General features: G+C 44.3%; 1 protein-coding gene across 1 annotated transcript in view; it reads right to left on the bottom strand.

Annotated features, from left to right (window-relative positions):
• The window catches only part of LOC129820202 (gamma-aminobutyric acid type B receptor subunit 2-like), a 437561-nt gene that overhangs the window by 6454 nt on the left and 415604 nt on the right, over positions 1 to 15503 (bottom strand). The window contains exons 17-18 of the mRNA XM_055877203.1: positions 8554 to 8683; positions 2106 to 2223 (exon numbers count right to left, since the gene is read on the bottom strand). Of these exons, the coding sequence (XP_055733178.1) occupies positions 2106 to 2223; positions 8554 to 8683 (248 nt within the window). The remainder of the gene's footprint in view (positions 1 to 2105; positions 2224 to 8553; positions 8684 to 15503) is intronic.

Here is a 15503-nt window from a genome sequence, read left to right as displayed (position 1 = left end):
TTCCCCGGTCCCCTCCCCCCCGCCTCCTCCACCCCCCACAGTAACACACCAGAGCCTCCCTGGTCCCTCCTCTCTACTCCTCTCCACTAACCCATAATCCACTCCGTGCTTTGGAGATCTTCTGACAAAAATAAAATGTCATGCTTCTGCCTGGTGTGACAGCTCACACCGCACCTCTCTGCTAGAGCCATTGCTTTTCAAGCCGATTACCTAACCAAATGGCAGTTATGTAAATATAGAAAAAACATGTCCTTCTCCTTCACTAGCTCAAAGTCTTTCAATTCTGACAACTTTCAAATGAGACCAGTGAATTGTCTCCCAGGTTGTTGTGCATGTTTGTTTTCTGATGAAAGAACACTTTATTGACATGGGAAACATATGTTTACATTGCCAAAGTAAGTGGAATAGATCATTAAAAAAATGAAATAAACAATATAAAATGAACATTAAACATTACACTCACAAAAGTTCCAATGGAATGGAGACATTTCAAATATCATATTATGTCTATATACAATGTTGTAACAATGTACAAAAGGGAAAATAAATAAACATAAATATGGGTTATATTTACAATTGTGTTTGTTCTTCACTGGTTGCCCTTTTCTTGTAGCAACAGGTCACAAATCTTGCTGCTGTGATGGCACACTGGGATTTCACCCAGTAGATATTGGATTTGTTTTCAAATTCTTTGTGGGTCTTTGTAATCTGAGGGAAATATGTGTCTCTAATATGGTCATACATTGGGCAGGAGGTTAGGAAGTGCAGCTCAGTTCCACCTCATTTTGTGGGCAGTGTGCACATAGCCTGTCTTCTCTTGAGAGCCAGGTCTGCCTACGGCGGCCTTTCTCAATAGCAAGGCTATGCTCACTGCGTCTGTACATAGTCAAAGCTTTCCTTAATTTTGGGTCAGTCACAGTGGTCAGGTATTCTGCCACTATGTACTCTCTGTTTAGGGCCAAATAGCATTCTAGTTTGCACAGTTTTTTTGTTAATTCTTTCCAATGTGTGAAGTATTTTTATTTATTTTCTAATGATTTGTTTGGGTCTAATTGTGTTGCTGTCCTGGGGATCTGTGGGGTCTGTTTGTGTTTGAATATAGCCCCAGGACCAGCTTGCTTAGGGGACTCTTCTCCAGGTTCATCTCGCTGTAGGTGATGGCTTTGTTATGGAAGGTTTGGGATTCACCTCCCTCCCACCATGTGATCAAACATTCATGTGGTGTGGGAATAACTCCGTGTTCTTCCACTTCTTCTGTCTCCCCAGTCTATTTTCAAACCCTGCTGCTACTGCTGCTTCCAACCGTAGCCGTAAATCACTGGTTACATAAGCTCTGTGACTCTCTCATGGATCCTCCCTCTTGGTTCCTCTCTCTCCTTTTCATATCCTCTCTCTATCATGTCATTTCTGTCTCCCTGTCTCTATCCGTTTTCTGCTCTCTCTCTTCCGTGTCTTCTCTATCATGGTTCCCTTCTGTTCCTCTCATGTCCCCATTCACTCACTCACTCACTCACTCACTCACTCACTCACTCACTCACTCACTCACTCACTCACTCACTCACTCACTCACTCACTCGTTCTCTCTATCCAGTCCCAGTTAGATGAACGTAGGAGGAGGAGGAGGAGAGCTTGGAGGACGAGGGAGAAGAGGAGGCGGCAATGAAGGGCTCTCATGATGCTTTAAACTCTTTTTTTCCCTCTCTGATGAAGTCGACATGCCCCAGCCTGCTCATGAATAATAAGTGAAGGTAGCTCTTTATTTGTCAGCTGAGTGTGTTATGAGTGTTCTGGACCGCCACGTTTTAAGAGTAGGGACAACATGCAGTCAGCTGTGCTCTGCCGGTTATGTGTGTGTGTGTGTGTGTGTGTGTGTGTGTGTGGGATGTGGAGAGAGTGTGTGGGAGGGGGGAAGAGTGTGTGTAGATGATTGGGACGTTATATTGGTCCATCTTTTACAGAGCTGGTTGCCAGAGCAACCGCCATGCAGTGCTGGTGGTGGCAGCAATACATCTGATGTCTAGTCTGCAAAAAAAGACAACAGTAGGAGGAAAAAAGGAGGATGAAAAAGGAGGAGGGAGGAGGGATACTTTTTGAGGAGAACTCACTGTTCAGGTGAGTTGATATCCTCCAGGGGACCTCTGTTTATTCTGGAAGGATCCATGGAGCCCCACTGGGCCTGAGGCTTCTGCTCAAGATGATTCTTCACTATCGATTTCTCCCCCTCTGCAGAGACACGGAGAGATGACACAGCAAACAGGATCAATCCCCATACAGGCTGTCACACCATATCACAAAATGACTCCCTATTCTCTACAACACAGTAGGAACACCTGCACTTTCCATGAACTGACTAGGTGAATACAGGTGAAAGCCATGATCCCTTTTTGATGTCACTTGTTAAATCCACTTCAAATCAGTGTATATGGAAAGGAGGAGACAAGTTAAAGAATGATTTCTAAGCCTTGAGACAATTGAGACATGGATTGTGTACGTGTGCCATTCAGAGGGTGAATAGGCAAGACAAAATATTTAAGTGTCTTTGAACGCGGTATGATAGTAGGTGCCAGGCGCACCGGCTTGTGTGAAACCCAGCAGCGCTGCAGTTTCCCGTGTGTATCAAGAATGGTCCACCACCCAAAGGACATCCAGCCAACTTGACACAACTGTAGGAAGAATTGGGCCAGCATCCCTGTGGAACACTTTCGACACCTTGTAGCGTCCATGTCCTGACGAATTGAGGCTGTTCTGAGAGCAGAAAAGGGGGAGCTGCACCTCAATATTAGGATGTTTTGTACACTCAGTGTAGTTCACTACCTTTGACCAGGACCCGATAGGATTCCAATAGAGCTCTGAGCAAAAGTAGTGCACTATATAGGGAATAGTGTGCCATTGGTGTGTCCCCTATGCCTTGTTCAGATCACAACACCTGAGAAGCTAAGGACACTGAAGAATGTACCACCATCAGTCATACTAATAATAATAGATAGCATTACATCATTACTGTGAAGATTCTAGGACCTTCATTTGTCTGTAACAGCATCAATGTCAGGCATTACATCACTAATACAGTATCTGTCGGGTATTACATCACTGATACAGTATCTGTCGGGTATTACATCACTGATACAGTATCTGTCGGGTATTACATCACTGATACAGTATCTGTCGGGCATTACATCACTGATACAGTATCTGTCGGGCATTACATCACTGATACAGTATCTGTCGGGTATTACATCACTGATACAGTATCTGTCGGGTATTACATCACTGATACAGTATCTGTCGGGTATTACATCACTGATACAGTATCTGTCGGGCATTACATCACTGATACAGTATCTGTCGGGTATTACATCACTGATACAGTGTCGGGTATTACATCACCGATACAGTATCTGTCGGGTATTACATCACTGATACAGTGTCGGGCATGACATCACTGATACAGTATCTGTCGGGCATTACATCACTGATACAGTATGTGTCAGGTATTGCATCACTGATACAGTGTCGGGCATTACATCACTGTTACAGTATCTGTCGGGTATTACATCACTGATACAGTGTCGGGCATTACATCACCGATACAGTATCTGTCAGGTATTACATCACTGATACAGTATCTGTCGGGTATTACATCACTGATACAGTGTCGGGCATGACATCACTGATACAGTATCTGTCGGGCATTACATCACTGATACAGTATGTGTCGGGCATTACATCACTGATACAGTATCTGTCGGGTATTACATCACTGATACAGTATCTGTCGGGCATTACATCACTGATACAGTGTCGGGCATTACATCACTGTTACAGTATCTGTCGGGTATTACATCACTGATACAGTATCTGTCGGGCATTACATCACTGATACAGTATCTGTCAGGTATTACATCACTGTTACAGTATCTGTCGGGTATTACATCACTGATACAGTATCTGTCGGGCATTACATCACTGTTACAGTATCTGTCGGGTATTACATCACCGATACAGTATCTGTCGGGCATTACATCACTGATACAGTATCTGTCGGGCATTACATCACTGTTACAGTATCTGTCGGGCATTACATCACTGATACAGTATCTGTCGGGCATTACATCACTGATACAGTGTCGGGTATTACATCACCGATACAGTATCTGTCGGGTATTACATCACTGATACAGTGTCGGGCATTACATCACCGATACAGTATCTGTCGGGTATTACATCACTGATACAGTGTCGGGCATTACATCACTGATACAGTGTCGGGCATTACATCACTGTTACAGTATCTGTCGGGCATTACATCACTGATATAGTATCTGTCGGGCATTACATCACTGATACAGTGTTGGGCATTACATCACCGATACAGTATCTGTCGGGCATTACATCACTGATACAGTATCTGTCGGGTATTACATCACTGATACAGTGTCGGGCATGACATCACTGATACAGTATCTGTCGGGCATTACATCACTGATACAGTATGTGTCGGGCATTACATCACTGATACAGTATCTGTCAGGTATTGCATCACTGATACAGTGTCGGGCATTACATCACTGTTACAGTATCTGTCGGGTATTACATCACTGATACAGTGTCGGGCATTACATTACCGATACAGTATCTGTCGGGTATTACATCACTGATACAGTATCTGTCGGGTATTACATCACTGATACAGTATCTGTCGGGTATTACATCACTGATACAGTATCTGTCGGGTATTACATCACTGATACAGTATCTGTCGGGTATTACATCACTGATACAGTATCTGTCGGGCATTACATCACTGATACAGTGTCGGGCATGACATCACTGATACAGTATCTGTCGGGTATTACATCACTGATACAGTATCTGTCGGGTATTACATCACTGATACAGTATCTGTCGGGTATTACATCACTGATACAGTATCTGTCGGGTATTACATCACTGATACAGTATCTGTCGGGCATTACATCACTGATACAGTGTCGGGCATGACATCACTGATACAGTATCTGTCGGGCATTACATCACTGATACAGTATCTGTCGGGCATTACATCACTGATACAGTATCTGTCGGGTATTACATCACTGATACAGTGTCGGGCATGACATCACTGATACCGTATCTGTCGGGCATTACATCACTGATACAGTATGTGTCGGGCATTACATCACTGATACAGTATCTGTCGGGTATTACATCACTGATACAGTGTCGGGCATTACATCACTGTTACAGTATCTGTCGGGTATTACATCACTGATACAGTATCTGTCGGGCATTACATCACTGATACAGTATCTGTCGGGCATTACATCACTGATACAGTATCTGTCGGGCATTACATCACTGATACAGTATCTGTCGGGCATTACATCACTGATACAGTATCTGTCGGGCATTACATCACTGATACAGTATCTGTCGGGCATTACATCACTGATACAGTGTCGGGCATTACATCACTGATACAGTATCTGTCGGGCATTACATCACTGATACAGTATCTGTCGGGCATTACATCACTGTTACAGTATCTGTCGGGTATTACATCACTGATACAGTATCTGTCGGGCATTACATCACTGATACAGTATCTGTCGGGCATTACATCACTGATACAGTATCTGTCGGGCATTACATCACTGATACAGTATCTGTCGGGCATTACATCACTGTTACAGTATCTGTCGGGCATTACATCACTGATACAGTATCTGTCGGGCATTACATCACTGATACAGTGTTGGGCATTACATCACCGATACAGTATCTGTCGGGCATTACATCACTGATACAGTATCTGTCGGGCATTACATCACTGATACAGTGTCGGGCATTACATCACTGATACAGTATCTGTCGGGCATTACATCACTGATACAGTATCTGTCGGGCATTACATCACTGTTACAGTATCTGTCGGGTATTACATCACTGATACAGTATCTGTCGGGCATTACATCACTGATACAGTATCTGTCGGGCATTACATCACTGATACAGTATCTGTCGGGCATTACATCACTGATACAGTATCTGTCGGGCATTACATCACTGATACAGTATCTGTTGGGTATTACTTTAAAGGCAGCAGCAAAGAAAGACAACACTTCTGTTCTGTGTGTTCAACACATGCTAAATGGAGCTCTGCTGGTAGCACAATCAGAGAGGCTTCATGGAGGGAGACACAGAGAGAGGGAAAGAGAGATGAACAGATATATAGAGAAAGAAAGTGAGACAGCCAGGTGGAGAGAGTCAGAGGCGAAAGAGAGAGAGAGAGAGAGAGAGAGAGAAAGCGAGTGAGAGAGGGACTGCTGTGCTTCTTGATGTTGTGGAAAATATTTTAGTCCAGGGGGGAAACAGCCTGACAGGATTCTGGTGTTGGCCTCTCGTCACCGTGGGAGACAGACGGTGAGTGTGAACACAGTTGTTATCAAAGTAAACAGCCTTATCAGTGTTTCAAACGCCACCTGGAGAGCCCCGAAATTATCCCCTTTTGTGTCCATTTGTTCCTCTCCAGTTGACCCAGATCTTCACCTCTTAGCATAACATTGACCTGATTGGACGATCACACTGTGGCATTGTGTATCCTAAATGTGCATCTGAAGAGGAGGATACAGGAGCGCATGTCTAAACATAGCATAATGGATTCATATGGATTGGATTGCGGCGGTAAATTATTTATTAATGTGAGCAATTCACGGAATAATCCTATTTGTAAATTAATAATATATAAACCCACCTCTGAAAACAATGTTGGTGGGATGGTGTCAAAAGAGCAATTTACTGTAACAGGTCACTATCTCTTGTGCCCTGAGAGATAACCTCACAGTAATATTAATGTCTTCTAAACTGCCAGCAGCATACCACCCTGCATACCACTGCTGGCTTGCTTCTGAAGCTAAGCAGGGTTGGTCCTGGTCAGTCCCTGGATGGGAGACCAGATGCTGCTGGAAGTGGTGTTGGAGGGCCAGTAGGAGGCACTCTTTCCTCTGGTCTAAAAAATATCCCAATGCCCCCGGGCAGTGATTGGGGACACTGCCCTGTGTAGGGTGCCGTCTTTCGGATGGGACGTTAAACGGGTGTCCTGACTCTCTGAGGTCATTAAAGATCCCATGGCACTTATCGTAAGAGTAGGGGTGTTAACCCCGGTGTCCTGGCTAAATTCCCAATCTGGTCCTCAAACCATCATGGTCACCTAATAATCCCCAGTTTACAATTGGCTCATTCATCACCCTCCTCTCCCCTGTAACTATTCCCCAGGTCGTTGCTGCAAATGAGAACGTGTTCTCAGTCAACTTACCTGGTAAAATTAAAATAAAATAAATAAAATAAATAAATAAACTCTGTAACTACTCTCCAGATCCTTTACGGCACCCATATTAGGTTCCTGAATTGTCTCATGAAACTCTTAAACTTGTCAACTGACTGCTAACAACTGTAGGAGTTGAGGACTACGTATTTGAACTGGCCTGACAAGTGAGACAATTCCTAATATGAATGCTGTGGTCAGTCAACCCCAACGCTCTACCTTCAAGTCCAAACCATGTGCTAATGAATATTCATGCACTATGGAGAGTGTTCTTTGTACTTGGTTGTGATTGTAATCACTGTTGACACTGTTGTACTCTTATAACAGCCACTCATTCACAGCCCAAATGCATTTAGTCCAGCCAGTCTCATGAATACTGACAGCCCAAATGCATTTAGTCCAGCCAGTCTCACAAATATTGATGGCTGAGGTAGAGGTAGAGGTAGAGATATGGACGTGGTGGTGTTCTCTACGACGTGGCTGAATCCTCATGGTGAATATAATGACCCATTTATATTTCTCTATTTGTCTGTCTGTCAGTCTAAATGCTGAACAGAAGCTTATCATTGAGCAATCGACAAACTTCGGTTCACAGTACTGTAGTCCTGAACTACGAGAGAGGTACTACGGTGTAGTCTTTGGCCTGCTTTGCTAACTACCACTCTCAAAGAGTACAGTGTATAAAGTCTGAACATCTGCTGTCTCAGCCACTGCCTGTCACCAAGGGTGTACCCCAAGGCAAGGGTGTACCCCAAGGCTCGATACTAGGCCCCACTCTCTACTTAATTTACATCAACAACATAGCTCAGGCAGTAGGAAGCTCTCATCCATTTATATACAGATGATACAGTCTTATACTCAGCTGGCCCCTCCCCGGATTTTGTGTTTAACGCTCTACAAAAAGCTTTCTTAGTGTCCAACAAGCTTTCTCTGCCCTTAACCTTGGTTTGGTAAGAAGAATGCCCCTCTCCCCACAGGTGTGATTACTACCTCTGAGGAATTAGAGCTTGAGATGGTACTTGGGAGTTTGCTTGCTGTTCCCTATCTATGAGGTGAGCACAGCTCTTTTACCTTGGACAGATTAGTACAACTCTTCAGAGAGAATCATGTGCAGACAGTGGGTGCAGCAGTCCATGCTGACAGAGGTGTGTCTGTCTATTCAAATGAGTGAGGAATATGTGGGAGGTGATGCTGTAGAAGTGTGAACAAAAGCAGCAGTGGTCAGTCACCTTTGCCGTCTGTGAAGTTGCGTATGCTGAGGATGTTGTTGACGTCTCCGTAGTGGTTCTGCTTGATGTACGGGGTCTTCTCTGGGGTGTCCTGCAGCTGCATGGTCACCTCCTCCAGTTCCTTATCCAACTGCACAGAGAACATTTCGTTTATGGGGTTAAAATAGTGTTTAAGATGTTAACATAACGTTTAAGATGTTGACATAATGTTTAAAATGTTAACATAATATTTAAGATGTTAACATAATGTTTAAGATGTTAACATAACGTTTAAGATGTTAACATAATGTTTAAGATGTTAACATAATGTTTAAGATGTTAAAATAGTGTTTAAGATGTTAACATAATGTTTAAGATGTTAACATAACGTTTAAGATGTTAACATAATGTTTAAGATGTTAACATAACGTTTAAGATGTTAACATAACGTTTAAGATGTTAACATAATGTTTAAGATGTTGACATAATGTTTAAGATGTTAACATAACGTTTAAGATGTTAAAAGTGTGTTTAAGATGTTAACATAACGTTTAAGATGTTAAAAGTGTGTTTAAGATGTTAACATAACGTTTAAGATGTTAACATAACGTTTAAGATGTTAACATAGTATTTAAGATGTTAACATAACGTTTAAGATGTTAACATAGTGTTTAAGATGTTAACATAATGTTTAAGATGTTAACATAATGTTTAAGATGTTAACATAATGTTTAAGATGTTAACATAATGTTTAAGATGTTAACATAACGTTTAAGATGTTAACATAATGTTTAAGATGTTAACATAATGTTTAAGAGGTTAAAATAGTTTTAAAATTTGGGAGTAATGATTAATAAATGTTGAACAAATGGTTTGTAAATGCCTTAAATGCCTTATAAATGGTTTATTATGGACCCTTAAAACAAAGTGTTACTCATTGTTAAAATATAGTTAAATAGTGATGCAAGGACAGATAAGGGTTGCCTACTGAAATGTATTGATTTTGATCAGAAAGAAACCTTTTCTATTCAACTCCATTGTACTTCAAGAGTGGCGTTAGGAACGACTACAAGGGCAATGGCTACTCTTGCACCCGAGAAGAGAATAGATACAGTGAAATGCATGACAGAGAGATTTCTAGAAAAGCCTACGTGATTGGCACAACATTTCTCATGTCATTCAACGTCAAAGACATAAAACATCATATGTTCTATAAATGAAAGTAGAACGTACGATACACTTCATCAGGATGGTGCTACTGGCAGACAGGACCTATTAGAGACACTGTATAGAGTGACAGGATGGTGCTACTGGCAGACAGGACCTATTAGAGACACTGTATAGAGTGACAGGATGGTGCTACTGGCAGACAGGACCTATTAGAGACACTGTATAGAGTGACAGGATGGTGCTACTGGCAGACAGGACCTATTAGAGACACTGTATAGAGTGACAGGATGGTGCTACTGGCAGACAGGACCTATTAGAGACACTGTATAGAGTGACAGGATGGTGCTACTGGCAGACAGGACCTATTAGAGACACTGTATAGAGTGACAGGATGGTGCTACTGGCAGACAGGACCTATTAGAGACACTGTATAGAGTGACAGGATGGTGCTACTGGCAGACAGGACCTATTAGAGACACTGTATAGAGTGACAGGATGGTGCTACTGGCAGACGGGACCTATTAGAGACACTGTATAGAGTGACAGGATGGTGCTACTGGCAGACAGGACCTATTAGAGACACTGTGTAGAGTGACAGGATGGTGCTACTGGCAGACAGGACTATTAGAGACACTGTGTAGAGTGACAGGATGGTGCTACTGGCAGACAGGACTATTAGAGACACTGTATAGAGTGACAGGATGGTGCTACTGGCAGACAGGACCTATTAGAGACACTGTATAGAGTGACAGGGTGGTGCTACTGGCAGACAGGGACCTATTAGAGACACTGTAAAGAGTGACAGGATGGTGCTACTGGCAGACAGGACCTATTAGAGACACTGTATAGAGTGACAGGATGGTGCTACTGGCAGACAGGACCTATTAGAGACACTGTATAGAGTGACATGGTGGTGCTACTGGCAGACAGGACCTATTAGAGACACTGTGTAGAGTGACAGGATGGTGCTACTGGCAGACAGGACCTATTAGAGACACTGTGTAGAGTGACAGGATGGTGCTACTGGCAGACAGGACTATTAGAGACACTGTATAGAGTGACAGGATGGTGCTACTGGCAGACAGGACTATTAGAGACACTGTATAGAGTGACAGGATGGTGCTACTGGCAGACAGGACCTATTAGAGACACTGTGTAGAGTGACAGGATGGTGCTACTGGCAGACAGGACTATTAGAGACACTGTATAGAGTGACAGGATGGTGCTACTGGCAGACAGGACCTATTAGAGACACTGTATAGAGTGACAGGATGGTGCTACTGGCAGACAGGACCTATTAGAGACACTGTATAGAGTGACAGGATGGTGCTACTGGCAGACAGGACCTATTAGAGACACTGTATAGAGTGACAGGATGGTGCTACTGGCAGACAGGACCTATTAGAGACACTGTATAGAGTGACAGGATGGTGCTACTGGCAGACAGGACCTATTAGAGACACTGTATAGAGTGACAGGATGGTGCTACTGGCAGACAGGACCTATTAGAGACACTGTATAGAGTGACAGGATGGTGCTACTGGCAGACAGGACCTATTAGAGACACTGTATAGAGTGACAGGATGGTGCTACTGGCAGACAGGACCTATTAGAGACACTGTATAGAGTGACAGGATGGTGCTACTGGCAGACGGGACCTATTAGAGACACTGTATAGAGTGACAGGATGGTGCTACTGGCAGACAGGACCTATTAGAGACACTGTGTAGAGTGACAGGATGGTGCTACTGGCAGACAGGACTATTAGAGACACTGTGTAGAGTGACAGGATGGTGCTACTGGCAGACAGGACTATTAGAGACACTGTATAGAGTGACAGGATGGTGCTACTGGCAGACAGGACCTATTAGAGACACTGTATAGAGTGACAGGGTGGTGCTACTGGCAGACAGGGACCTATTAGAGACACTGTATAGAGTGACAGGATGGTGCTACTGGCAGACAGGACCTATTAGAGACACTGTATAGAGTGACATGGTGGTGCTACTGGCAGACAGGACCTATTAGAGACACTGTGTAGAGTGACAGGATGGTGCTACTGGCAGACAGGACCTATTAGAGACACTGTGTAGAGTGACAGGATGGTGCTACTGGCAGACAGGACTATTAGAGACACTGTATAGAGTGACAGGATGGTGCTACTGGCAGACAGGACTATTAGAGACACTGTATAGAGTGACAGGATGGTGCTACTGGCAGACAGGACCTATTAGAGACACTGTGTAGAGTGACAGGATGGTGCTACTGGCAGACAGGACTATTAGAGACACTGTATAGAGTGACAGGATGGTGCTACTGGCAGACAGGACCTATTAGAGACACTGTGTAGAGTGACAGGATGGTGCTACTGGCAGACAGGACTATTAGAGACACTGTGTAGAGTGACAGGATGGTGCTACTGGCAGACAGGACTATTAGAGACACTGTATAGAGTGACAGGATGGTGCTACTGGCAGACAGGACTATTAGAGACACTGTATAGAGTGACAGGATGGTGCTACTGGCAGACAGGACTATTAGAGACACTGTATAGAGTGACAGGATGGTGCTACTGGCAGACAGGACTATTAGAGACACTGTATAGAGTGACAGGATGGTGCTACTGGCAGACAGGACCTATTAGAGACACTGTGTAGAGTGACAGGATGGTGCTACTGGCAGACAGGACTATTAGAGACACTGTATAGAGTGACAGGATGGTGCTACTGGCAGACAGGACTATTAGAGACACTGTATAGAGTGACAGGATGGTGCTACTGGCAGACAGGACTATTAGAGACACTGTATAGAGTGACAGGATGGTGCTACTGGCAGACAGGACCTATTAGAGACACTGTATAGAGTGACAGGATGGTGCTACTGGCAGACAGGACCTATTAGAGACACTGTATAGAGTGACAGGATGGTGCTACTGGCAGACAGGACCTATTAGAGACACTGTGTAGAGTGACAGGATGGTGCTACTGGCAGACAGGATATTAGAGACACTGTATAGAGTGACAGGATGGTGCTACTGGCAGACAGGACCTATTAGAGACACTGTATAGAGTGACAGGATGGTGCTACTGGCAGACAGGACCTATTAGAGACACTGTGTAGAGTGACAGGATGGCGCTGCTGGCAGACAGGACCTATTAGAGACACTGTATAGAGTGACAGGATGGTGCTACTGGCAGACAGGACCTATTAGAGACACTGTATAGAGTGACAGGATGGTGCTACTGGCAGACAGGACCTATTAGAGACACTGTATAGAGTGATAGGATGGTGCTACTGGCAGACAGGACCTATTAGAGACACTGTATAGAGTGACAGGGCTGGTGCTACTGGCAGACAGGACTATTAGAGACACTGTATAGAGTGACAGGATGGTGCTACTGGCAGACAGGACCTATTAGAGACACTGTATAGAGTGATAGGATGGTGCTACTGGCAGACAGGACCTATTAGAGACACTGTATAGAGTGACAGGATGGTGCTACTGGCAGACAGGACCTATTAGAGACACTGTATAGAGTGACAGGATGGTGCTACTGGCAGACAGGACCTATTAGAGACACTGTATAGAGTGACAGGATGGTGCTACTGGCAGACAGGACCTATTAGAGACACTGTATAGAGTGACAGGATGGTGCTACTGGCAGACAGGACCTATTAGAGACACTGTATAGAGTGACAGGATGGTGCTACTGGCAGACAGGACTATTTGAGACACTGTATAGAGTGACAGGATGGTGCTACTGGCAGACAGGACCTATTAGAGACACTGTATAGAGTGACAGGATGGTGCTACTGGCAGACAGGACTATTAGAGACACTGTGTAGAGTGACAGGATGGTGCTACTGGCAGACAGGACTATTAGAGACACTGTATAGAGTGACAGGATGGTGCTACTGGCAGACAGGACCTATTAGAGACACTGTATAGAGTGACAGGATGGTGCTACTGGCAGACAGGACCTATTAGAGACACTGTATAGAGTGACAGGATGGTGCTACTGGCAGACAGGACTATTAGAGACACTGTATAGAGTGACAGGATGATGCTACTGGCAGACAGGACCTATTAGAGACACTGTATAGAGTGACAGGATGGTGCTACTGGCAGACAGGACCTATTAGAGACACTGTATAGAGTGACAGGATGGTGCTACTGGCAGACAGGACCTATTAGAGACACTGTGTAGAGTGACAGGATGGTGCTACTGGCAGACAGGACTATTAGAGACACTGTATAGAGTGACAGGATGGTGCTACTGGCAGACAGGACTATTAGAGACACTGTATAGAGTGACAGGATGGTGCTACTGGCAGACAGGACCTATTAGAGACACTGTATAGAGTGACAGGATGGTGCTACTGGCAGACAGGACTATTAGAGACACTGTATAGAGTGACAGGATGGTGCTACTGGCAGACAGGACCTATTAGAGACACTGTGTAGAGTGACAGGATGGTGCTACGGGCAGACAGGACTATTAGAGACACTGTATAGAGTGACAGGATGGTGCTACTGGCAGACAGGACCTATTAGAGACACTGTATAGAGTGACAGGATGGTGCTACTGGCAGACAGGACTATTAGAGACACTGTGTAGAGTGACAGGATGGTGCTACTTGCAGACAGGACCTATTAGAGACACTGTATAGAGTGACAGGATGGTGCTACTGGCAGACAGGACCTATTAGAGACACTGTGTAGAGTGACAGGATGGTGCTACTGGCAGACAGGACCTATTAGAGACACTGTATAGAGTGACAGGATGGTGCTACTGGCAGACAGGACCTATTAGCGACACTGTATAGAGTGACAGGATGGTGCTACTGGCAGACAGGACTATTAGAGACACTGTATAGAGTGACAGGATGGTGCTACTGGCAGACAGGACCTATTAGAGACACTGTGTAGAGTGACAGGATGGTGCTACTGGCAGACAGGACTATTAGAGACACTGTATAGAGTGACAGGATGGTGCTACTGGCAGACAGGACTATTAGAGACACTGTATAGAGTGACAGGATGGTGCTACTGGCAGACAGGACCTATTAGAGACACTGTATAGAGTGACAGGATGGTGCTACTGGCAGACAGGACCTATTAGAGACACTGTATAGAGTGACAGGATGGTGCTACTGGCAGACAGGACTATTAGAGACACTGTATAGAGTGACAGGATGGTGCTACTGGCAGACAGGACTTATTAGAGACACTGTATAGAGTGACAGGATGGTGCTACTGGCAGACAGGACTATTAGAGACACTGTATAGAGTGACAGGATGGTGCTACTGGCAGACAGGACCTATTAGAGACACTGTATAGAGTGATAGGATGGTGCTACTGGCAGACAGGACCTATTAGAGACAAGGCAAGCTCTGAGGACACTGTCATTGCTGTTATGTCACGCAAACGTAAGACTCATATATGAAGAATACCATACTTTAGATAAATACAAAAAACAGGGTGTCTCTCTGGTCACATCAATACTGCTATCTGCCCAGCAGCTAGCCAGCTAGCAAACGTCCACCGTCTACCGAATAGTAGTATAACTTTAGAGACAAGGCAAGCTCTGAGGACACTGTCATTGCTGTTATGTCACGCAAACGTAAGACTCATATATGAAGAATACCATACTTTAGATAAATACAAAAAACAGGGTGTCTCTCTGGTCACATCAACACTGCTATCTGCCCAGCAGCTAGCCAGCTAGCAAACGTCCACCGTCTACCCAATAGTAGTATAACTTTTCATTACATTTCATTATAGTACAACGGTCTGATT

The sequence above is a fragment of the Salvelinus fontinalis genome, chromosome 22 (assembly GCF_029448725.1).
Source record: "Salvelinus fontinalis isolate EN_2023a chromosome 22, ASM2944872v1, whole genome shotgun sequence".
Lineage (NCBI taxonomy): Eukaryota > Metazoa > Chordata > Actinopteri > Salmoniformes > Salmonidae > Salvelinus > Salvelinus fontinalis.
This window is presented reverse-complemented; position numbering and strand designations above follow the sequence as displayed.